The sequence below is a fragment of the Equus przewalskii genome, chromosome 1 (assembly GCF_037783145.1).
Source record: "Equus przewalskii isolate Varuska chromosome 1, EquPr2, whole genome shotgun sequence".
Lineage (NCBI taxonomy): Eukaryota > Metazoa > Chordata > Mammalia > Perissodactyla > Equidae > Equus > Equus przewalskii.
Window position 1 is genome coordinate 97,505,078 of NC_091831.1, and position 26,229 is coordinate 97,531,306.

The 26,229-nt window shown below is 39.6% G+C and overlaps 1 protein-coding gene and 1 long non-coding RNA gene across 19 annotated transcripts in view; one reads left to right on the top strand and one right to left on the bottom strand.

The window, feature by feature from the left end:
- Positions 1 to 26,229, bottom strand: part of AKAP13 (A-kinase anchoring protein 13) — a 323,232-nt gene that overhangs the window by 191,192 nt on the left and 105,811 nt on the right. For all 18 annotated transcript variants that reach the window (XM_070618286.1, XM_070618278.1, XM_070618307.1 and 15 more), the window contains exon 3: positions 3,616 to 3,763. In XM_070618286.1, coding sequence (XP_070474387.1) covers positions 3,616 to 3,763 — 148 coding nt within the window. The remainder of the gene's footprint in view (positions 1 to 3,615; positions 3,764 to 26,229) is intronic.
- The window catches only part of LOC139083243 (uncharacterized), a 39,720-nt gene that overhangs the window by 970 nt on the left and 12,521 nt on the right, over positions 1 to 26,229 (top strand). The gene's annotated exons all lie outside the window — the stretch shown is intronic.

A 26,229-nucleotide genomic window follows, 5' to 3' on the forward strand; every position in this document is an offset into this window, starting at 1 on the left:
TTTATTAAAGAAAGGGGAATTGTATCACGTCTACAGTCTTTCAATGGTAGCAAGGCAACATAAGATTACTTTAAAAAGCCTTTACAACTTCTTTATAATTACACACACACACACATACACAATTCATTGTAAGCATCTCACTGGAAAACCAGCAAAAAAGTGAGAAAATAGAAAAATAAAAATAATGTCAATATCTGAAGTCAAAGAGGGTTTTTTTAATGGAAGCAATTAAGAAACGTCTTGTTCTCTCTCCCCTCCCCCAAATAATAAAAGGTTACAGAGTAACATCAAGAAGTAGCTGCCTTTTGAAGGTCAATCAATCATCTGGTTTTAGTATACTAAAATGTTACAAAACATTGACAGTGAAACACACAGAGAACTCAAAGAAAAATCAGAGCCAACAATCTAGGTAAAATATGACATTAAAAGCAAGAACAAGACATTAAAAGCAAGGACAAGACACAAAGCTCTTTTCTTCTCATAGTCAGCCAAAATGACTAGGAATCACAGAGCCAGTCCCACATGCGAGCAGAAAGGGTGCAGACACCCCACTCAGCAGCAGCTGCTGCAAACAGAGTGCACAAAGCAAGTACAGACTTTCCATGAAGACTCTTCACTAATCTGACACTGCCCTCAGGAGACAGGAAATCTGAGGCTATCAATACACTAACTGACGCACAGAAATCATCAACGGTAGCTCTGGAAAGAGAATACAGACTCCAGCCCCAAGCCACGGATTCAATTCAAGAAGCCAGAGGGCCGGCCTGGTGGTGTAGTGGTTAAGTTCGTGTGCTCCGCTTCGGTGGCCCTGGGGTTCGCTGGTTTGGATCTTGGGTGTGGACCTACGGCACCGTTCATCAAGCCATGCCGTGGCAGGTGTCCCACATATAAAATAGAGGAAGATGGGCACAGATGTTAGCTCAGGGCCAATCTTCCTCAAAAAAAAAAAAAAAAGCAGCAGCAGCGGCCAGAGACTCCTTTTGCATTTTTCAAAAGAAACGGTGCGTGTGTGTGTGTCTGTGTGCAGGCACACATGCACGTTTCTGGAAGAGTGGCTTCTGAGAACCAAGATGAATTCTGACACAGGGGAAACTGTTCCATCATGGGTAGGAGTTCCTAGAACAAGCCTTCTTAGTATGCGCCAGTGAAGGAAACAGACAAAAATCCATGCCCTCATGAAACTGACACTTCCGTAGAGGCAGGTAGGAAACAAAGAAGATAAACTAGATAATGTGTTAAAAGTTGATAAGTGCAATGGAGGAAAATTAAGCAGAAAAGGAAACAGGGAACACAGAGAGGAGGCAGTTATTTACTTTATAAGGTGGCAGGAAAGCCCTCACTGAGAAGGCGGTGTCTGCAGAAAGACCTGAAGGAAGGGAAGGAACGAGTCCAACACGTACATAAAAACAGATCTACGGTAGTTCAGGCCAACTGGGTGAAAAGGGAACAGGCTGTCAAGCTCTGTAAGCACGATCAAGAATACTGGAAGTAGTTGAGGTCATAATTTAAAGGGAGGAGACGATTAGTAGAAAATGAAGGAGAAAGGAGAAAGCAGGTACTAGGGCCCCAGGCTCCAAGCAAACAGGTTAGGAATGATTTCTGAAGATGCGAATCAAATCAAAAGAAAGCAGTGGAGTACAATATCCACTCGGGTTGGTTGCGGTTGGGAGGGCGAGGGTACTCAGAGTCGATAAGTACAAAAGGACACCTAGAGATGGGTGTGGCTGGGAAAGAGGGGTTACAGAGATCTATAAAGAGGTGTTAAAACCAAAGGCAAGGGAAGAAATGGGAGGAGTTCAGAAAGGTAGGCTGGGGACAGTATGCAAGGATCCGGTACAAACACAGAGCTCCAGGCTGTCACACAAGCACAGTGGGTTTGTGAATCTAAGGAAAGTTAACTGCCTGTTGCCCTTCCTAATTTAAAAATCTTGCCAGCCAAGGTATAAGAGCGGTCATGCATATCCCTCTCCCTCAAGAGGCTGGACTCTGCCGGTACTTGTGACTGAGGACTGCAGCCAGGGCACAGGGCCACATCCTTGTTATATTTGTCCTTTCTCTTATAGCTACTTGCATTCTCCTTATATCTACTTACACGCTTTCTCACTCTCACTCTCTATACATGCGTGCGCGCGCGCACACACACACACTCCCTAAACTTCAACCCCTAAAGTGTTTCTAATTCAGGAAGGAGTAAGTTTGTAAAACCTACCTCCATTCCCTTCCTAATAAGAGCCCAGTCAGGGACCGACTGGTCTCCCCAGGTGAGGAGCTTTTCTCACCATCACCCACACATAGCGAATGTGCAGCAATGGTGATACTGGATGGCACCTGCTAGAGAGCCGACCTCAAGTTCCAGATAAGCCTTTCTGACACGATAAACATCACAGGACACAAGATGACTGGAGCTTTAAGTTACAAATGATACTTAATACTCTGTAGAAAAGAAATCAGTATCTATCCTGAACTCCTTGTTAAATTTCCTATCCTGAAAGACTTGGGGGGAAATATTCATAGGAACTGTCATGAACCTTTAAATCTTAAGAGTTTTCAAAATCATTTTTGCCAGGTAGGAGGACAAATACAGCTTTCAACTGTCATAAGCCCAGTTCTTGAATGTGGTATAATTTCCAGGAGTTGGTGGGTATCAGATATGAAGTTAATTTATATAAAATGGAACAGCAATGAAAAACTGGCGATCTGCAAGACCAGATACTGAAAGTGCTTCATAAACCAATAATTTTTTACACCATCTATTTCAACAAAGTGAAATGAGTGTCTTATACAAACACTGTTCAAAAGAAATGTTCCAATAAGAACTAAATCTACTTTATTCTCTAAAATAGTTCAACTGTCAATACCTTTTAGGGGGTCCCCCTAAATGTGCCTTCTTTTCTATTCTGATGAAAATGGGTCAATTGTTAACTTTGAAAAAAAGGTTAATTAAGGAAAGAAGCTCATCTCCAAACATCAATCAATACACCTTCGGAGGCTGGGACGGGTCAAGAGTCACTACTTCATGAGCAGTTTCCAGTGGGAGCAGCATCGACTTAAAGACTTTGTAAAGAATTTTTAATAAGTAAACGTTTGCCTTTGAATTCCGTTAAACTTATAAATGCAAGTGATTAAGCCCTCGGCCCACCAGAAACTATGCTTTGTTAATTTGGGGAAAGTCTGGCTTTTATGGAAGATTTCTTAAGTCTTTCCCTCACAGACACTGAGGACGGTGTTACTAATTGGGTGTCAACCTTTCTTTCGCCACTAGGCTATTCAGAATCAAATCTGCAGCCACAGCATAGTAACCACGTAAGAACTTTTACCTTCCACATGTGTCTTAGTTTTCCCCAATCTCAACATTCTAATAAAGTAATATTTTTGCTGATCCTGATTTTTATGTTTCAATTTGTGACACCATTTTAATTCACCTATTTCTAATTAAGCTCAGAATCCGTGGAACAAGCAAGATACAAACAAAATATTTTTAAATGTATTTAAAATAAAGATCTGACAATAGCTCTATCACTGATTTATTCTGCCTGTTGCTTTATACTAATGAACAAAGAACACAAGTGTTCGAGAACTACTAACGGCTAGTAAAGACTCCATGCGAACACTTACCAGGGGCAATGGTCTCCAGCGTATCGGAGCTGACCTTCCGAGTGCTGGTGCAGTGATGCAGGGTGGAACCCGAAAACACCAAGTAAAAAACCACATCATCCTCAACTTTGTCTTCTTCGGCGAGCAGTACAGTAACAACACAATCGCCCTAGGAAAGGGAAAGACAGTAAGTTTGCATTAGTAAGGTGCTTCTTAGGAGTCCACCTTTACAAAACATCAAATTTAAGAGAATATCAAATTTATATCTAAACTGTGCCCCATTCTAGTAGGTTTATACAAATATAAACACTGATTGAGCACTTACGTACCAGGCAGTATTCTAGGCATTGAAAATACAAAATGCTCTGAAAATAAGATCTCTGTCCTCTTTAAGCTTACATTTTAGTGGAGGTGGTTAGACAAGCAAGTGAACTAACAGGGTAACAGCTGGTATACTTACTTAATGAATGGGTAAAAAAGGGAGAAATCCAGAGAAATCTAACAATGGGGCAGAGAGGACAGAGGAGGTATATTAAACAGCTACATCCTCATACTCGACTGCCTCTTAACCCGTGTTCCAGTTGCAGCAATAATTCTCCAAAGTCTGCATCCCACAACCACTGACAAATCCGCCCGTTCTCCCACAGAGGCGGAGTGCCTGCCACAGGGCGGGCCTGGAAAGGGTCGAGCGCAAAGAGCGTAAGCTCAGGCTCCAGGCAAATCTGGGTTTCAACTCCACCTACAAAGACTTTACTTAAACCCTCTAAACCTCAGCTTCCTTGACTATATAAGTGGAGGTAATACCATCTCTTCTTACAGCTAGTATATGAAAACTCTTCGAACATATTCAGCTCTCGGTCTATGGTAATATTCTTTTTTTAATTATTATTTTTCCTTCTTCTCCCCAAAGCCCCCCAGTACATAGCTGTATATTTTAGTTGTGGGTCCTTCTAGTGGTGGCATGTGAGACGCTGCCTCAGCATGGCCTGATGAGCGGTCCTAGGTCCATGCCCAAGATCCGAACTGGCAAAACCCTGGGCCGCCGAAGCGGAGTGCACGAATTTACCCACTTGGCCCCGGGGCCAGCCCCTATGGTAATTAATATTCATAATCTATTAGGATGAGAGAGTCACTTTTCTAACAATTTGTGTTTCCTGACCATCTGTAATCCCTACTCTGTTTTATCCACCCCTCCAGTTAAGCCCATGGAATCAGACAAAAGATCTTGTGCCAGTAACTTTGCCCACAACTCTGCAACTATTTAGAAGACATCTCTGTCCTTTATTTGCAAATACTTTTCTAGCAGTTTTTAATAAGCTCATTTTTTAAAACTGAGGTCAGTGACTAAATTAAACATATTCTATGAAATACAGTCCTAATTACCCTTCTCCCAATCATAAACACATAATTCATGTTGTTAACTATAAACAAAAGACTTTATGGCACTGAGGCTAGGTATTGTGTAAATCTCAATAAGGCAGAATTTAGAGACAGCCAGGCCATTCTAGCATTAAATAAGAGAGAGAATTCTCATTACTTAAAAACAGCATTTTTTTCCTTTCCGTTTTAGCAACAACAGAGCCCATTTGAGAACCACGCCACCCTGTGGCCATAACTTATTAAGCCTAGCAGCATAATGGAGCAGCAGGCAGTGTTTACTAAACACTAAAACCCAAAAATCACAGTCAAACTTAGGATCAAGTCTGTTAACAGAGATGCTCTAACAGGCTGATTCTGGAAACCGAGTTCAAGGCATTTCCCCGAAGCTCTGAGTGTCTGTCTCTGATTCGTCCCCAGGGCTCTGTGCAGTGCCCTGTACACGGCAGGTGCTTAGTCTGCTGAACACAACATGTAAGACGTCAGAAAGAACACAAATACGCTGTAACTCACTAGGAATGCCAAACCGAAAGGTTCCAATGCACCCTGACACAAGGAGTAGCACAGTCGGTAAAACGGAATCATCGCTGACTTCATGCACCATTTAGAATCATACTTGAGACCTAGCCCCTTTCTTGGAAACATTTTCAAACCGCTTAGACTAGTAAAATGTTTAATATCCTTTGGTATGATAACCCACAACAAGTTAAAATGTCTGCAGCATATATAAGAGTCAATTTCTGAATGGTGCTGGAACACCATTATAACCTGAAAAAGAAAGTGCAAATGAAGGTTTTAAAGTTTCATCGTTTGGAGCACAGGCTGGCAAACTATGACCCCCGGGCCAAATCCAGCCCTCTGCTTATTTTTGTATGCTCACAAGCTGAGAAAGATTCTTCCATTTTTAAATGGTTAAAAAAATTCAAAAGAAAAAGATCCTTTAACAAGTGAAAGTTACGGGACATTAGAATTTCAGTGTCCATATAGTTTTACTGAAATACAGTCATGCCCATTGGTTCACACATTATCTGCAGCTACGTTTGTACTACAGTGGGCCACAGCAGAGCTCAGTGGTTGCCACAGAGACTGTACAGCCCATGGGCTTTAATTATTTACAAGGTGGAATTTTACAGAAAAAAAAAAAACCAGTTTTTTCACTTAGACATCTAACCTGGAATTCTAAGAATATATTTCTTTTTCAAGATCAAGGATTTTCTCTCCACATGAGACCCAACATCTTGCTAGGAAACTCTCTGTGCCCAAGATACAAGTGGTATCTGGGGACAAACGAGATGCCTAATAAGCAGCAGAAATGCTTTGAACAATGTCTCAACATCAACCTTTCTTTCATTCCCAAGAATGTTGTAAATTGCTTTCATAGCTTTGTTTAATAGTTTTGTTTTTCCTTTCTAACATTAAGTCAAACCCAAAACATCAAGTAGAAGGGAACACAGAAGGCTCAGTGACTTCAAAACCACTGGAAATTTAGATTCCAAAGGCACTTGGAATTAAAGTACCTGTTTTCCTTGAAGGAGAATTCTCTGCACACTGACAAAGTCACTGAGAGCAAACAACAAAAACTCTTACTCTGCATCTCCACCATACGACCCTACTGTACCGCAGTAGTCCTGGGCTCCTAGTATTCCTCGAGATGGCCTTGAAAGATTAAGCGAGTGGAGAGACGATTAAAGAATAAAAATGAAAAACAGACCGAAGTAAGAATTTTTGTTGAGGCAGTTGCTTTAATCACACCCTCCTTGAAGGTTACCCTGGTAAGTGATTGTGCTGCTCCAGAGAAGGACAGCCCCACGAATCAACAGATAAATCAATCTGACTGCCCAGGGAACAGGTGTGTCATGTTTCTAACGACAACCGATGAACTTATTGACAAGGGCAATTTTGAAGACATTCTTGATTAAAACTGTAGTTTAACCCCATCCCAGGAAGAGAATGCACCTATGTCTCCACTTTTCCAACAATCCGAAATCAAGAAACAGAATGCTATCCTTACACAGATTTTTTCCATGTTTCTTCATTAACGAGAAATGTACCCTGGAACTTGGCAGTATTTTCAGGGTTTTAAATTAGTTTTGAGGACAGATGATAAAAAAAAAAACTAATGAAAAAGACAATGTACACTAGGCCTCATTTTCTAAGTACAGGTGATCCTCCAAACATAAATGCACTGTAGTCCTAAATGCCATCAATCAATCACATATTTGCCAATAAAAACAAGATTTTAAATGGTAGCTGCATCTCACTTCTCCCCATTTTTAACTCATTGATAAAGTGGATATCCTGTATTAATGGTACTGCAATCACCTTTACATACTTATTAATTAGTAAAAAAAGAAGTTTCCACTTAGATTTCTAATCTGGAATTCTAAAAATACATCTTCCTTTTCCAGATCAAGGATTTCCTCTACACGTGAGACCCAACATCGAGCTGGGAGAGTCTCCATGCCCAAGATACAAGTTGTGTCTGGGGTCTTCCTTTAATTAAGGACAGTAATTTGACTAGGGAAAAAAATGGAATGGGGAATGACATTTGAGACACAGGAGAAAGTGAATTACAGGGTGGGGACGGGTAGAAGGGACAAGACCTTGGAAACAGGGCAGATGTTAGACGCAAATGAGAGGAATGAGACAGGAAGTTTTGTGGGAGGACTGGTCAAAGAAGGGATAGCACTGATGTCTTGGATAGCAAGACACTGTCAGCTATAAGGTTTCAGAAGGCGGGCCCAGTGAGCAGAAGACAACTGCACTGGCATGCTGGAGTTGATTATACACGCTTGGGAGAGCTGATGGTATATTTCGAAGAATTCTGCTAGCCAGTTGTTAAACACAGCCGTCATTAAAAATTAAATGATACAAACTTACAATTATATAAGTTATATTTAAAGCAAATGTAATAAATACTCAAAAGATCACTTTTTAATATTTTGCCACATCTTACTATTATCTATGTTCTTGAGGTTTTCAGCTACTGTAGCTCATGATAGAAATTCTATTATAATAGTGCGCTACAGCACATCTTTTCCCAACACACATCTCTGGCCAACTCTGTGTTCAGTGATGTGGCACTGATAGCTTGAAATCAACCACCCTGGGAGTATTTCACCCACTGAAATTGGCAAATGCTACAAATCAGGGCTTTTTTTTTTTTTTACTATCACATCACTGAGAACAGGTCAGCAGAAGGAAGGAGCGGGGGGTAAGGCAGAATTTCCACAGGGAAGGCAAGGGTATGCCACAGCAGGCCCGATTACGAGAGGTCAGGGCTTATGAGGAGTAAGAGTGGAGGGCTTGTTTTAGGAGAAAATCCTAGGCAAGCACAGCATCTCAGGTCAGGGATAACAATGCTGCCATAACTCTGCTCACAAGAGGTCAATCTTATCACCGCCTAAGTCGATCTGTTTTCTAACTTTCAAATTTGGCTTACATATAACCGGTTAGCACACTGCAGTGGTTAAGAGGATGGTCTCTGCCTGAATCACGGTATGGCGCAACATTTTCTGGCTGCTTAATCTGGGGTATGTTAAATTCTCTGTGCCCTAAGAGAAGACAACAAGCTACTTACCTTATAAGGTTGTCATAAGAATTAAACGATTGATTAAAGTAAAGCGCCTAATGCAGGGCATGGCACATAATGAATGTTCAATAAATGACAGTTATAACAGACGTAATGTGGACGTAATGTAGAACAGATGTACTGTACAGCATGGTGACTACAGTTACCAACACTGTACTGTATCTTTGAAAGCTGCTAAGAGAGTAGATCTTAAAAGTCCTCATCACAAGAAAAAAATTCCTAACTATATATGGTGATGGACGATGACTAAACTTATTGTGGTGATCATTTTGCAATATATACATATATCAAAATCATTATGTTGTACACCTAAAACTAACATAATATTATATGTCAATTATATCTCAACAAATAAATAGATGATAGCAATTATTAGCACAATGTAAGCCCCATTATAGCACGATTGAGACGTGGTGGCCTACCACTACCATTTTGTGTCTTGTTTTCCGGTTTTCTTCAGTTTCCTTTGTTTCTCGTCCCATGGTTTAATCTGTTCTGATGTAGAGCTGCTACTCTCTGTTGTTGTCCTTCTACTTATCTCCTCTGCTCTTGGTTTTGTAGTCCCTTTCCTTTTTTGGATTTTTCAGGAATGAGGGTTTTCCTGAGGATTTCCTGAAGAGGAGGTTTTGTGGCAATGAACTCCCTTAATTTTTGTTTATCTGGGAAAGTTTTTATTTCTCCATCGTATTTGAAGGATATTTTCGCTGGGTAGAGAATTCTCGGCTGTAGGTTTTTGTCCTTCAGATTTTTGAATATATCATTCCACTCTCTTCTAGCCTGTAAAGTTTCTGCTTATAGCACGATTTAGTCACTGAGCCATTCCCTTTGTCTAGAAAAATAAGTTGCAGGTGCTCAAAACACACATTTGCAAAGACAGAAAAGGAGACACCAAAATTTTAATAACACTTATTCCTAGATGGTGGTTGAGGCCAATTTTAATATACTTCATGCTTTTCTGTTTTCCAATTCTTTTATACAAAGATGGACTATTTTTGAAAGAAAAAACTTATTTTAAACATAATCTCACTTTTACAAAGGGAAAGATAGAAACCTGGCAGACACCACCTGAATTAAGTGATCAAAAAAGTTAACATCACAAATAATGAAACAAACTGACATCACTCCTCATACCACCCACTAAGGACGGACCACCGCTTAACGTGGTTCCTAACAAAAATGCAGACCCTCAGTCCAGTCGTGAGAAAACATCAGGCAAACCCAAACTGAGAGGCTTTCTGTAAAAAACCTGGCCCGTGCTCTTTAAAAATGTCACTAATGAAAGATAAAAAAAGATTAAGGGAGACCAAAAAGATTTGCCAACTAAATGCAATATATGATCCTAGCTTGGATCCTGAACAATAAAAACAAATTGCTATTAAGGACACTACTGGGACGACTGGCAAAATTTGAATGAGGTTTACAGATTTAACATTGAACCAATGTTAAAATTCCCAGTTTTGGTAACTGCGCTGTGGTTATGTAAGAGATTATCTTTGTTCTTAGGAAATACACACTGAAGTATTTGGGGTAAGGAGCATGATGTCTATGACTTACTCTCAAGAGTCAGGAGAAAAAGTCGAGACAACGATTCAGCAAATGTGGCAGAATGTGAACAAAAAACAGCTGGTGAATACGGGCTTCTTCAGGTGCATGTGATTTCTTTGTACTACTCTCACACCTTTTCTGTAAATGTGAAATTATTTCAAAATAAAAAGTTCCCAAGAAACGATTTCTCAAATAATTTATATGACCAAATATTCAAAGTCAAAAAGTGCAAAACTAAGTTACATTTCTAAGGCTATTTTTTACATCTTGCAGACGTACATATTCAATAAAGATATTCTTGCAGGGTTCCAGAATTATGAAATTATAACAATAAGTATCTTCCATTCAAGAATCTTAAAGGAGTTTTACAGGCCTTCCCAAATCAATTTCCCACTATGCCAAAATGACACGAGATATACTCAACATTCATGTGGGAAAAGTGACACAAAGGAGATAAGTAATACTAAGGAAATATTGAGCATTACTCCAAAGTATTATTTTCCATGAGGCGGCAATTATAGCATCAAAAGAATAACTCCAAAGTGAGTCCTTGCATAATTCAGATACTATTTGCATTCATGCAATTAGCTTCGTTCTCTCTGTTAAATACAAGAGGACAGTCAATTGATATACCACTTTGCCCAATCATTTCCTAACGCAACCCAAAACTGACAGTCAGCTAGAGCTTTTCCATAGTCTGAAATGCAAAATCTAGACCTTGAAAACCCATGGCAGCTAGCTGTCAATTTCACTAAAGGCTCACACAACCGATGGACATCCAGAAGCACAACCTAATGCTTGGATCTTGGTCACTGACACCATTCTCCACTAAAAGGAACCAAGGCTGCACAAAGAAATGGCTGTTTCCACCAGGCCTAGGTCAGGGTTAGTACAAGATGAGCCGGGAACGTCTTGTTTCGACAAAAAATAAGGAAGTGCTCAAAAAAAAAAAAAATACTGATGGGGACACATTGCACATTCAAGTGGCTTCTTCTGGACAAATCTGGGACAATCTGAAGACCAAAACAATTAAGAATAGTAATGAATTATAAATAACGAAAAAGGAAGTCATGAGTCTATGCTAATAACAAATAAACAGAGGAGAAGGGAGAATGCTTGCGTATAACAGAAGGCTGATAAACTGGAGAGACTGCTGGAGTGGTAAAATTATTTTTGCAACAATAATGGAAAAGATTAGTTCTGGCAAAAATTATCAATGAATGCTCAAACTACGGGGAAATTCTGATAAGGAACAAGATATTTACATTGTCTTAACGTGTCTCCCCACAGACTGCTTATTAGTCGCAAGGAAGAAAAAAGTAGTATTTATTCAGTTTATATGTCTTAATCTCCCAATATCTTGACCAGATAATCAAAATAAACATCTCCAATAAAGACAAATGAACACTGTGTGCCTCCAGATCTGATATCTTGAGAAGGACGCATTGCCTGTGCAGTTCTCTGACCAAGAATGCAAAACCTCAATCTAATCACAAGGAAACATCAAATAAAAAAAAGAGAAACACTCTATTAAAAAAGGGAGAGAAGTCCTATATTCTTCGAAATTGTCAATGTCATAAGATAAAGAAAGGCTGTGGACACGACCCAGATTAGCGAAGGCTAAAAGAGACATGTCAAACTACAAGCCTTATCTAACCCTATCATCGTTACAGAAAAGAGTATCTCCAGTCGTAGAACTTCATACTGAAACATTTAGGAGTAAGAGGCCAGGATATAGCAACTTACTGACAGATAGTAAAGGAAAACTATTGTGGGTGTATATAAGCTGAGAGCTAGAGAGAGAGCAAATGACAAAGGAAAGAGGGTAAAAATGTTACCAATAAGTGTTATCTGAGTAATGCATATATGGGTATGCTTGGTATACCGTTTTCTGCAACTTTTTTTTTTTTTTTGAGGCAGATTAGCCCTGAGCTAACATCTGCTGCCAATCCTCCTCTTTTTGCTGAGGAAGACTGGCCCTGAGCTAACATCCGTGCCCATCTTCCACTACCTTTTGTATGTGGGATGCTTACCACAGCATGGCTTGCCAAGCAGTGCCATGTCCACACCTGGCGTCCAAACCAGTGAACCCCGGGCCATCGAAGGAGAACGTGTGAACTTAACCACTATGCCACCATGCCGGCCCAGTAACTTATAAATTTGAAATGATTTCCACATAAGAAGTTTTAAAAACATAAAAATTAAAAAAAAAAAAATTTAACTCCAAGGGCTTTAAAGGAATTGAAGACTAGGGATGTGGGAAGCTCTAGCAACACAGAAGGGGACAAAGCTCTGTAGCAACAGGAAACTTCCCTTCTGAAGTTCCCTCGGTGCCAGGCGCCACACTGGGAGCTTGGAGCCTATCCTCACCCTTGCAAAGCTGTCTCAGCTGACAATAGAGGAAAAAATAAATAACACAACCCAGCAGACAACTTTATCATCAAATCAGTACGACATAAACAATAAATACTATAGGAGTTCAGTGAAGCAGAAAGGGACACCAGCCAAGACTGGCTCGTCACTATCGTTTTCTGAATGCCTACTGCAGGTCAGAGGCTGAACGAGCTGCTCCACAAATACTGCGAGGTTAGCACCTTCACCCCATTTCAGAGATGAGAACAGGTGCAGCCGGGAGGATTTCCAATACCTCGTGTAAGAATAAAGCTAGAAAGGGCCAAAACTAGGATTCGAATCCAAGTAGGATTCCACAGTCTGTCTCCTTTCCACTATTCTGACTCTGAGTTCTCGTGAAGCGCAGGAGACAGGCTGAGGTGGCAGAAAAGGAGATACGTGTAAAGAGTTGATTATTAATAGAAGAAACATGTTCAAGAGCAAGCAAGTAGCAGATACCAAAAGGACTATGGGAGTTTAGAAGGTGCTGAGAACAAGGGAGACAGAAGTGGTGAAGCGTCAATAAGGCAGGAGAGATGGTTACACTTAGGGTAAACTCAAACCCAGGCACGATGGCTGCCTGGACCCAAGGATGTGGGACAAAGCCAGAGAGGTGTGTTTAAGTGTACACTTACCCCACTATATTCTACATATTTCTCATCACCATCTGAAGCTTGAGGAAAGCAACAACTGTGTCTTTCTGGGCACTTCACACAGTGCCTATCTAGCAATAGGAAGTCTGTCAATAACTATACGAATGAATAAAGGTGGCAGAGATCAGCTTATGTATAATACCAATGGCAAGCCAAAGAGTCATACCTGAACCTGCATAGGCAAGAAAAAAAATACAGCCTCGTGTGGTATGTATTGGGCAAAACTTGGGGGGAGAGGGGTGGAGGGTGACATGTTAAAAGCAGCAAATGTTCTAAAAAGGTTTATCTCACAGTATCCTAAGAAGGAAAAAAAGAACAAAATTAAGGAAATCATTGGAGGAAATATTACAAAAACAGTGTGAGGAAACCAACAGAGCTTAAACTACTATGGTAGCAAAATGATCTAAAAAGAAATAAATGTGACAAAGACATTCTGTTGAAAATAATTTGATGAAATATGGTAAATGACTGGAGGGGGTTGGGCAAAGACAGGAAAAGAGCAAACATGAAGTGACATTGACAGAAAAACGTATTTCATTAAGGAAAAATGAGGTGTCGTGGGAATGATTAGTGCAAAAGAGGACAATAAGCTTTAATGCCAAGTTTCATATATTAGCAGGATGGAAAACTGTAGATATTATATCCAATAGGTAGTTAGCAGGATGGGCTGTCAGAAAAGGTCTGTGCTGGGGAGGCAGATCTGAGAGTCAATCTACACTAACTTCAGAAGCCTTGACCACAGATGAGTTAGTTCTCCATTGTAACAGAGAGCCAAGGACTAGACCCTGGCATTCCTGCAGGGGAAGGCAGGAAGAAGAAACTGATCTGGAGAAACAGACCAAACAAGGAAAGCCCCGCCAGAGACGAGGAGAAACCAGAGAAGAGAGGAGCAGTGACACCAAAACAGGCAAGGAATGAAGGAGCTGTAGCATTAAAAGGAATGATTTGTAAGCAATGGTCAGAACAGACAATGGAGGAGAGATTTGAAGACAAAAAAGCAGCAAATTCAAGAACTGTTTCATTTTTCTCCAGCCTTAAGTGGGTCTTTCACAACACACCATTCATCTATCTACTCCAGTGCCTCAACCCCTGAAACAGGATCCTTTGGACCCAAGAGGAACCCCAACTCAAGTACCAGCAAGAAAGACTATGAGACTTACGATGTTTCTCTTTGTTAATGGCAGCCACAACTGAGCCCTCTACAGCTAAAAACTTAAAATACTTATTTTCTCATGTCAAGTCTTCCAGAAAGAGCTCATTTGCTCAACTGAAATAAGTCACTTCCTAGATTCATGACACAGTTAATTTCCCACCATCTAAAATATTTCACCCTCTTCTCAAAGACCTTTGAAATTCAACCAAAATAGAAATTATCCAGAACTCAGCTGGCCCACCCAGCTGCACAGATGGAGATAACACAGGTCTTAAACGAGACTCCTCTGTTTCTCCTCTGTTTTCTTCTGATGTGTAACCTTGAAAAGACCAATCCATCTCTCTGGATGAATTCTGCTACTTGTAAAATGAAGAAGCCAATACATAAAGATGACGAAGGTGATACACATAGAGGAGACAGCCTGAGCTGCTCCTGGGAGAATCTGGGAAGGCTTCACCAAAGAGAGAACATCTGAACTCGTTTTGAAAAAACTGGCGAGGAATTCACCAAAGAACCAAGAAAGAGGGAATGAACATTCCAGGCAAAGGAAAAGGCATGTGCAAAAGGAAAGAGAAAAGAGAAAACATGGCACTCTAGGAATGAGGGAGGAATGTATCTACTCAATTCTTAAATGCCACCAACTCTAAGACAATTCAACTACGTAAGAAATGTAATAATGGTTAAACAAAATATTTCAGATCTTTATTTTAACCATCTTATTGTTACTAACACCCTCAGTTAACTACAAAGCCTTTAGGGATGATATAATCTAGGCAAACTATAACTGGTAATCTGCACTAATTAGGTAGAAAGCCAGACTGAATTAATGAAAGCTAAAGGACTTTCAAATGACTTCTTGCTATCAAATGTATATAGGACTGCTATCCATTAGCACTGGGATTTTTAAAATATGAATATTACATTAAACAATGTTGATATGTAAATGAGCCTTAAAATGTTTGAAAATATTTTATTACTTTAAACATTCCCTTTAGTATATTTTACTTTACTATTTCATTATTTTTTACCGTTAATATAAAATTTTTATTCCAGTCCATCAAGTAGACAAGTTAAGCAGTAGAAATATATTTAATGGCCCAATATTAACATGTTCGCTGCCTTCCTTTCTGTTCTGTTGCCATTACCACAGCCTTAAGTCATTCACCCATTCATGCTAAACAAGCCTGCAGTGCTTTCTGTTTAATATATTTTTGTCTCTGCTATCAACCAGGTACTAGAATTATAAATACTTTCTGGTGCCTGGCCTCCAGGAGCCTAGACAGACAAGCACAGACAGAATGCCACGTAGTAAATGCTAGAGATGGTTGCCCAACTCTGCCTTGAGGGATATGAGTAGGAAAGCTTCTGTGGAGAAAACACCCATGTCCAACACTGCTCAAGGCTCAAGACAGATTGTTTTCAGCAGGAATACACCTGAAAACTTAGCCATTTACAGGGAAGCTGGGGAAGCGACTATATCTAGTTCATCTTTGTACACTCAACATTTCTTCAAAGGGCCTGATATACAACAAGTGCTCATTCAATGTTTGTTGGGTTGAACTCAAAACATTTCATCCTTTTAAAAAACAAAACTTAAAATGCTACAAATAAGCAAAATACTAAGTTTGTCTTGCTTATCACTTTCTTCACTTAACTAAACTACTGGTTGAGCACTTGGGTGAGGTACTATGGTAGAGCCTGAGGATATAAAGAAAGACAGTTAGTTCTGGCCCTGCTGGAGCTCACAGTGTTTTAAGGAAGAAAGAGACACTTAAAGCACTAATTGCGGCTGTATAAAATGCACTGCAGGAAAAGCAAGGATCAGGGACTGAAGAAATCAGAGGCGGCACTGGACGCTGCGCTGAGCACAAGCCGGGGAGAGAGCCTTCCCACAGGGTCATCGCAAACACAGGTCACTGGAAGGAGCCAGAGGAACAAGAATTCTCACTGGCAGTATCTCAAATTCTGTTTGAAAGAGATGATGGTTGCAAAGAGTGGACAGGGGTAATGTGGGACGAGGTGAAAGAGGCTACCAACTGAATCCAAAATCATTCAAGAAACAGCTGTCAGAGCTGAGAGTTTTTAAAAACACTGGATATAATGGAGCCAACAAAATACCACATAGTATTAGCGAACTTCAAAGAAATATCAATCTTGTGTTTCCATCTTTGGGAGCACCCTGACGTGCTGTTCCCTGGCCTTCTTTACACTGGAATTCATTCGAAAGGAACAGTTTAATTACAGGAGGACACGTGAGCTACCTTTGTGCTGCCTAATATACTGGAGTGTTCTAGGAAAATAAAAGCAAATTGACAGGGCACAGTCATGGCAAAGCAGCATCCCCAGCATCTTTAAGACAAGAACTAACAAATGTATGATGTTGATATCAGGCTAGAAAAGAGAAGACCTACCATAAGAAAAACAATCTAAAACTCCAATCACTGGACAGGACTGTTAGTTTCTGTTGACTTTTTTTTTTAAGATTTTATTTTTCCTTTTTCTCCCCAAAGCCCCCTGGTACACAGTTGTGTATTTTTAGTTGCGAGTCCTTCGAGTTGCGGCATGTGGGATGCCACCTGAGCATGGCTTGATGAGCGGTGCCATGTCGGCACCAAGGACTCGAACCCGCAAAACCCTGGGCCACCAAAGCAGAGTGCACGAACTTAACCACTAAGCCACGGGCCAGCCCCTCTGTTGATTTTTAAATATCCCCTAAAAGTAGCTGGTATGGTTCTCATAGCAGCTTAGTTTTTCTGGGCAATTAAACCATTACAAAGCATGTGAGAGAGAGTGTGTGTGGCAACAAATCTTCAATGTCATTTAGCATCCACTGTTTTTCTTCTTTTTACTTTATTGAGGTCATAATAGTTTATAACATTGAGAAATTTCAGTTGTACATTATTATTTGTCAGCCACCATATAAATGTGCCCTTTACCCCTATGCCCACCCCTCAACACACTTCCCCTCTGGTAACCACCAAACTGTTCTCTTTGTCCGTGTGTTAGTTTATCTTCCACATATGAATGAAATCATACGGTGTTTACCTTTCTCCGTCTGACTTATTTTGCTTAACATAACACCCTCAAGGTCCATCCATGTCTTTTTTATGGCTGAGTAGTATTCCATTGTATATCTATACCACAGCTTCTTTATCAAATCATCAGTGGATGGGCACCTGGGTTGCTTTCAATTCTTGGCTATTGTGAACAATGCTGCAACGAACATAGGGGTGCACAAGTCTCTTTGTACTGCTGATTTCAAGTTCTTTGGATAGATACCCATTAGTGGGATAGCTAGATCGTATGGTATTTCTATTTTCAGTTTTTTGAGAAATCTCCATACTGTTTTCCATAGTGGCTGTACCGGTTTGCATTTCCATCAGCAGTGGATGAGGGTTCCCTTTTCTCCACATCCTCTCCAACATTTGTTATTTTTTGTCTGGGTGATCATAGCCATTCTAATGGGAATAAAATGATTTCTTAGTGTAGTTTTTATTTGCATTTCCTTTGTGATTAGTAGTGTTGAACACATTTTCATGTGCCTGTTGACCATCTGTCTATCTTCTTTGGTGAAATGTCTGTTCATACCCTCTGCCCACTTTTTGAACAGGTTGTTTTTTGTTGTTGAGTTGTGTGAGTTCTTTATATATTTTGGAGATTAAGCCCTTGTCAGATATATGATTTACAAATATTTTCTCCACGTTGGTGGGCTGTCTTTTTGGTTTGTTCCTGTTTTCCTTTGCCTTGTAGATGCTCTTCAGTCTGATGAAGTCCCACTTGTTTATCTTTTCTTTTGTTTCCCCTGCTTGAGTAGACATGGTATTTGAAAAGATCCTTCTAAGACTAATGTCAAAAAGTGTACTGCCTATATTTTCTTCTGGAAGTTTTATGGTTTCAGGTCTTACCTTCAAGTCTTTGATCCATTTTGAGTTAATTTTTTTGTATGGCGAAAGTTAATTTTTTCATTCTTTTGCCTGCGGCTCTCCAGTTTTCCCAACACCATTCATTGAAGAGATCCTCCTTTCTCCATTGTATGTTCTTAGCTCCTTTGTCAAAGATTAGCTGTCCAAAGATGTATGGCTTTATTTCTGTGCTTTCAATTCTGTTCCATTGATCTGTGTGTCTGTTTTCATACCAGTATTATGCTGTTTTGATTACTATAGCTTTGTAGTATATTTTGAAGTCACAGATTGTGATGCCTCCAGCTTTGTTCTTTTTTCTCAGGACTGCATTCGCTATTTGGGGTCTTTTGTTCCCACGTAAATTTTAGGATTCTTTGTTCTATTTCCATTAAGAATGTCATTGGGATTCTGATTGGACTTGTATTGAATCTGCAGATTGCTTTAGGTAGTATGGACATTTTAACTATATTTATTCCTCTGATCTACATGCACAGAATATCTTCCTGTTCTTTATGTCATCATTGATTTCTTTCAATAATGTCTTAGAGTTTTCATTGTATAGATCTTTCACCTCCTTGGTTAAATTTACTCCTATTTTACTCTTTTTGTTGTGATTGTAAATGGAACTGTATGCTTGAGTTCTCTTTTTGTTAGCTTGTTATTAGAGTATAGAAATGCAACTGATTTTTCTAAGTAAGTTTTGTACCCTGCAACTCTGCTGTAGTTATTGATTATTTCTAAGTTTTCCAACGGATTCTTTAAGGTTTTCTATACGTAAAATCATGACATCTCCAAACAGCGAGAGTTTCAATTCTTCATTGCCTATTTGGATTCCTTTTATTTCTTCTTCTTGCCTAACTGCTCAGGCCAAAACCTCCAGTACTATGTTGAAGAAAAGTGATGAAAGTGGGCACACTTGTCCTGTTCCTGTTCTCAGAGGGATTGCTTGCAGTTTTTCCATACTGAGTATGACGTTGGCTGGGGGTCTGTCATATACTGCCTTGATTATGTTGAGATACTTTCCTTCTATACCCATTTTATTGAGAGTTGTTATCCTAAATGGATGTTAGATCTTGTCAAGTGTTTTCTCTGCATGTACTGAGATTATCATGTAGTTTTTATTCCTCATTTTGTTAATGTGGTGTATCACATTGATTGATTTGCAAATGCTGGACCATCCCTGCACCCCTGGTATAAATCCCACTTAATCATGGTGTACGATCTTTTTAATGTATTGCAGTATTTGGTTTGCCAATATTTTGTTGAGGATTTTTGTATCTATGTTCATCAGAGATACTGACCTGTAGTTTTCCTTCTTTGTGTTGTCCTTCTCTGGCTTTGGGATCAGGGTGAGGTTGGCCTTGTAAAAACGTGTTAAGTGTTCCATCTTCTTCAACTTTTTGGAATAGTTTGAAAAGAACAGGTAATAAATCTTCTTTGCAAGTTTGGTAGAATTCTCCAGAAAAGCCATCTGGTCTTGGACTTTTATTTTTGGGGAGGTTTTTGATTCCTGTTTCAACCTCTTTACTTGTGATCGGTCTATTCAGTTTCTCTAGTTCTTCTTGATTCAGTTTTGGGAGGTTGTATGAGTAAGAATTTATCCATTTCTTCTGGATTGTCCAACTGGTTGGCATATGGCTTTTCATAGCAGTCTCTTATAATCCTTTGCATTTCTGTAGTATCCATTGTAATTTCTCTTTCATTTCTAATTTTATTTATTTGAACTTTCTCTCTTTTTTTCTTAATGAGCCTGGCTAAGAGTTTGTCAATTTTGTTTATCTTCTCAAAGAACCAGCTCTTTGTTTCACTGATCCCTTCTACTGCTTTTCTGGTTCCAATTTCATTTATTTCTGCTCTCATTTTTATTATTTCCATCCTTCTGATGACTCTGGACTTTGTTCCTCTTTTCCTAAGTCTGTTAGGTGTAGTTTAGGATTGCTTATTCAGGACTTTTCGTGTTTGTTAAGGTGAGCCTGTATTGCTACGAATTTCCCTCTTAGGACTGCTTTTGCTGCATCCTATATGAGTTGGTATGGTGTGTTTTCATTTTCATTTGTCTCCAGGTACTTTCTGATTTCTCCTTTAATTTCCTCAATGATCCATTGGTAGTTCAGTAGCATGTTGTTTAAAAGTCTTCACATATTTGTGACTTTCCCAGCCTTTTTTTGTAGTTGATTTCTAGTTTCAAAGCATTGTGGTTGGAAAAGGTGCTTGATATGATTTCAATCTTCTTAAATTTATTGAGGCTTGCCTTGTGTCCCAACATATGGTCTATCTTTGAGAATGTTCCATGTGCATGTCAGAAGAATGTGTATTCTGCAGTTTTTTTTGGATGGAGTCTTCTATATATAAGTCTATTTGGTCAATTTTTCCTTTTAAATCCACTGTTTCCTTGTTGACTTCTGTCTGGATGATCCATCTATTGATGTAAGTGGGTTGTTAAGGTCCCCTACTATCATTGTATTGTTGTTAATATCTCCTTTTAGGTTTGTTAATAGTTTTTTTATGTACTTTGGTACTCCTGTGTTGGGTGCACATATATTTATAAGTGTTATGTCTTCTTGGTGGAGTGTCCCTTTGATCATTATATACTGCACCTCTTTGCCTTTCATTACCCATTTTGTCTTGAAGTTTACTTTGCCTGATATAAGTATGGCAACACCTGCTTTCTTTTGTTTGCCATTAGCTTGGAGTATCATCTTCCATTCCTTCACTCTGAGCTTGTATTTGTCTTTTACAGCTGAGATGTGTTTCCTGGAGCCAGCATATTGCTGGGTCTTGTTTTCTGATCCATCCTGCCATTCTCTGTCTTTTGATTGTAGAATTCAATCCATTTACATTTAGAGTGATTACTGATATATAAGGGCTTAATGCTGCCATTTTATTGCTCATTTTCTGGTTGTTCTGCATTTCTCTTTTTTCTCATCCTGTGTATTTTGGACTACTGATTCGTTTGGTAGTTTCCTATGATGGTTTTCTCAGTTTTCTCTTTATTTATCATTTGCGTCTCTGTTCTGATTATTTGTTTAGTGGTTACAGTGAGGTTAGTACAAAAAATCTTGTAGATGAAACATCATTTTCAAACAGCCTCTTTTTTCCTTAGTCTAAGCCAATTCCATCCCTCTCCTCTTCCCCTTCTGTTATTGTTGTCACTACTTATTCTATCTTGTGTTGTGAGTTTGTGGTTAAATGACGATATTATATTTAATCTTGATATTTTCCTTCCCTTTATCTTTAATGTTATAATTGTTTGCTAACCTGTTCTGATAGAGAGCTGCGATTTTCTGATTTTGTCTGTCTGTTTATCTCTTTGCTAAAGGCTTTGTGAAACTTTTTTTTTTTAAGGTATGAGTGTCTTCTTGATCATTTCTTGGGGGGGTTGGGGGTCTTATGGCAATGAACTCCCTTAAGCTTTTGTTTATCTGGGAAAGTTTTTATTTCTCCATCATATCTGAAGGACATTTTTGCTGGATAGAGTATTCTTGACTGAAAGTTTTCGTCTTCCAGAATTTTGAATATATTCTACTCTCTCCTAGCCTGTAAGGTTTCTGCTGAGAAATCCACTGAAAGCCTGATAGGGGTTGCTTCATAGGTTATTTTCTTCTGCCCTGTTCTCCTTAATGTTTTCTCTTTGCCATTGACTTTCACCAGTTTTACTACTATATATGCCTTGGAGAAGATCTTTTTACATTGATATAATTAGGAGTCATAATATCCTCTTTTACTTGTATTTCCAGCTCCTCCCCCAGGTTTTATTTCTTTGAACAAGCTTTCTGTTCCATTCTCCTTCTATTCTCCCTCTGGAATACCTATAATCCTTATGTTGCATTTCCTAATTGAGTTGGATATTTCATGGAGAATTTCTTGATTTCTTTTTAGTCTTAGTTTTCTCTCTCCCCTCTGAAGTATTTCTATATTTCTGTCCTCCAGACTGCTAATTCTATCCTCCATAATATCAGCTCTGTTATTCAGGGACTCCAGATTTTTCTTTACCTCAGACATTGCGTTTTTCATCTCCAACATTTCTGATTGGTTTTTCTTTATAGTTTCAATCTCTGTTGTGAAGAATTCCCTCTGTTTATTACTTTTGTTCCTGATTTCATTGAACTATCTGTATTTTCTTGTAACTTACTGAGTTTTTTTATGATAGCTATTTGAGTTATCTGTCATTTAGACTATAAATTTCTGTGCCTTCAGGATAGATTTCTGGGTGCTTGTCATTTTCCTTCTAGTCTGTAGTATTAATATATTTCTTCAAACTATTTGATGGTGTGGATTTGTGTCTTCATATAGTGATAGTATCTGGTTCCAGCTTCCACCTGCAGCCAGTTGCAGCAGGGGATCAAGAGCTGTGTATTCTGAGCCAGCTGCACCCCCTGGCATCTGTGCCCATCCTTTGGAATCTACACTGATAGGTCCAATCTGTGATTGCTGGTTCGCTGGCTCACAGCTGCTGGTTTTCTAAACTATGCATGGGTGTTCTGGCTGGCTGGCTGGCTGAGCTGGAGTGCCAGGCAGGGGGAAGGGCACTTTCTTCCACATGCACAATCCCGGGGGCATTCTCACTCTACCCTTGCTATCTGCTCTCCTGGGCTGCTGGCTTAATGAAGGCACCCCACAATAGCTCAGCCACCTCTGTGTGGGGCTTTCCCAAGGGCTCTGTGGGAACTTGGAGAATGAAGGTGTTCCCATGGAGAGCTGCTCCTTCCCCCTTTTCTCAGAGTCACATGTGGTCCCACATCCTGGGTTGCTGCCATTTGGGAGGGAGAAGAGATCCCCTTATCACCTTCCACTTCCTCTGGGGTGTCCAGCACTGCCACCTTCAGACATATGGCTGTGTGGGTCTCTCCAATGTCTTTTGTGTTGTGTGAATGTCCTCTATTGGTTTATGAATGTCCTTTTCATTGCATCTTAGGGGAGAGAGCCTAAGGGAAGAGCTCACTCCACCATCATGCTGACGTCACTCAGCATCCACTATTTCTTAAATGAACCATGCTACTCACTAACAGAGTACATGCCACCACACAGGGTATTGAACAGGAAAAGAAGAGCCTCAGGAATAAGACCAGAATCAGTCATGTAATAGCTATAGACCTGATAAATAACCACTTGAAACTCATTTTGTTTGTTGGCAAAATGAATTTATTCATCACAATATTTATTGATCATCAAACATATGTCAAGCATTGTTAAGAACTAGGGAAAAAACATGAAAGAGACAAGGCCGCTGGTCTCATAAAGCTTATGTTTTAGCAGGTAAGACAATCAAATCATAAAAAAGTAACATCAGGGGGAACTTGTGTCACAAAGAATACGACAGGGTAAGGGGCTAAAGTGTGTCTGAAGTAGAGGTGAGAGGCGTGGTCGGGGAGGCTACTAGGGGAAGTCACATGATAGAAATCTGAATAAAGAGCAAGTGACAAGCGTTCAAGGCAAATGGAATAGCAAGTGCAAGGCAATATAAACTCGGCATGCATAAGGAATTGTAAAGAAGATCAGTCTGGAGAAGCAAGCGAATGAACACTGGATGGGAGATGAGGGTGGAGTTTGGATTTTTTTTGAGTGTGATGCTTAGCCACTGGAAGGTTTTGAAAAGAGTGACATAATCTGATTCACGTTTTAAGAGTCACTATGGTTCCCCCTCTCTGCAGCGACTTTATCCTGTGTCTACCTAGGCAATTCCCACGTTCTGAACAAACATGGCCCATATGAGGAGTAACATGCCATGGAGTGAACATAGGGAACACATAAGCAGGAGACAAAGACATCAAGAAATGCCAAAGATTTTGGTCTTTATGCTCTAGTCCAAAGGGAGCCCTGGAAGGCCTACGAGCATTATCTGCCCTGTGTACTTTCTATACATGGTTGGAAGATCAAATGAGATAATCATAAACAACCTTTATATAACATTAATGATCATTATTATTCAAATGCCCCCTTATCAGTGAGGTCTCCCCTCACCATCCTAAATGAAATATGAATTCTCCTGCCAACTCTACTTAACTATCCTGCCCTGCTTTTTTCCCCCATAACACTTTTTACTATCCGATGCATATATTTACACATATATGCATAGAGAGTGATATATATTATATATGTACAAAATTCTGAGAGTATATATTTATTTGTGTATATGTTTTCCTTTCTCCTCCCAACTATTATGTAAGCTTCATGAGGCTAGGGAGCATATTTGCTTTCTTCAATGCAATAGCATTGCCTAAAATTTTATCTGCTTGCTTTAAATGCTCAATAGGGGCCAGCCCGGTGGCACAGCAGTTAAGTTTGCAGGTTTCGATTCAGCAGTTCAGGGTTCACTGGTTTGGATCCTGGGTGCGGACCTACACACTGCTTATCAAGCCATGCTGTGGCAGGAGTCCCACATATAAAGTAGAGGAAGATGGGCATGGATGTTAGCTCAGGGCTAATCTTCCTCAAAAAATAAAAAATAATAATAAATGCTCAATAAATGTTGGACGGATGAATGAATGAATGAAAGAAGAAATTAATGAATTCCTAACAGAATTCTCTTTCTGTGAACAATCTGCCTCTCTCTTCAATTCATTTAAATACTGAAGATGACTAGACGAGAAATTAAAAGGTCTAAAATCTAATGCTCTGGCTACACCAAATTTTTAGCTCAGTGGTCCTTAAAAAGTCACTTAAAATATAACTAAGGCTGAAAAGGACCAGTGACAGAAGAGAATATAACAGCATCGCCCCTGTTTATTTAACCTAACGCATTACCCATATCTCTCATGTGGAAAAATATTCAGATACTCTTCTCAAATAAAGCCCACTCTCCAGATTTGCCAGCAAAGCCTTGTCACAAAGCTTTCCTTAAAAGATGCCTCAAAGTACCTCTGTAACATGAAGAGAAAACCACTGAGAAATTTATTGACTTTTGGCATAAACTAAATTCATTCCACGCAGACAGACTTTGGTTGATTTCAATGTTAGAAAACACAACACTTGTATTTGACATTTAAAGTTAATTTTTATTTCAGTCAGGCTAATTTTTTGTCAGAGAAACATACAGGTCAATGAAATCCCTGTAACCTGCCTTCTTCATTTTTAATCACCTATGTCTACATTCCAGCCAAAACCATTTCCCCCCCCCCATGCTAACATAAAGTCGTCATTCTAACTACTGCTATTCATAATAATCCAAATTCATACTGTCTTCCAGCTCCACGATTTTGCACCACTAAGATATACGCAAATTCTTAAAGATTTCCAAGCACCACCTATTCGGTCCATTAAAATAAAACCAGCAGATGGCGCTCAATAAATCTGTTGAGTTCTCTGTATGGAGTGGTTTTAGAGACTATTCTCCCTAATGGGGAAGAATCCTGAAACGTCAGCTGGAAAAGGAATCAAATTACAAAAAGTTTGGAAATCATTTAATGTATATGGTCCCTTAACGGGAAGCGTTCCTTAAAAAAATGAGAATTTTTAAAAATTCTAAGAGTACAAGCTTTTTGTTTGAACGTACAGCCCTGCCTCTCAGTCTCTTCTTGTTAAGCAAAGCTAAATTGGTCAGAGGGTGTTGGCTGATGGCTTAAAACAAACAAACAAACAAAACGCCTCTCCCTCTCACAAATGTTTCCCAACTCTCTGGAACTGCTAGAATAATTAGGTCAACAGAGACAATCTCCCCTCTGTTCACAGGACCAGATATTGGGTTAAAACGCAGACTATAAGGATTGCATTAATTCTTGATAGAAATTTAATGAAAGACTTGGAGGAGATGAGACACATCAATCTCCCGGGCTCCCACTCCTCTCCTGCCTCCCCTCCCACCCAGAGAGCAGACGACTGAAGTGGGGACATTCTGTCATTAAAACCCATCAGCTGGACTTCTGTTCTCACCCATTTCATGCTTATTCACCTGGCATCCTTAGTTATTCCGTGGTCAGTGCTCTTGGTTTTCCTCTAAATTCACCCATGAAAGCGGGTCTCTAGGCTCCCAGGCTAGCCCTCTACACACTAAGAAGCAACAGAAGAGTCTCCAAAATACACTCG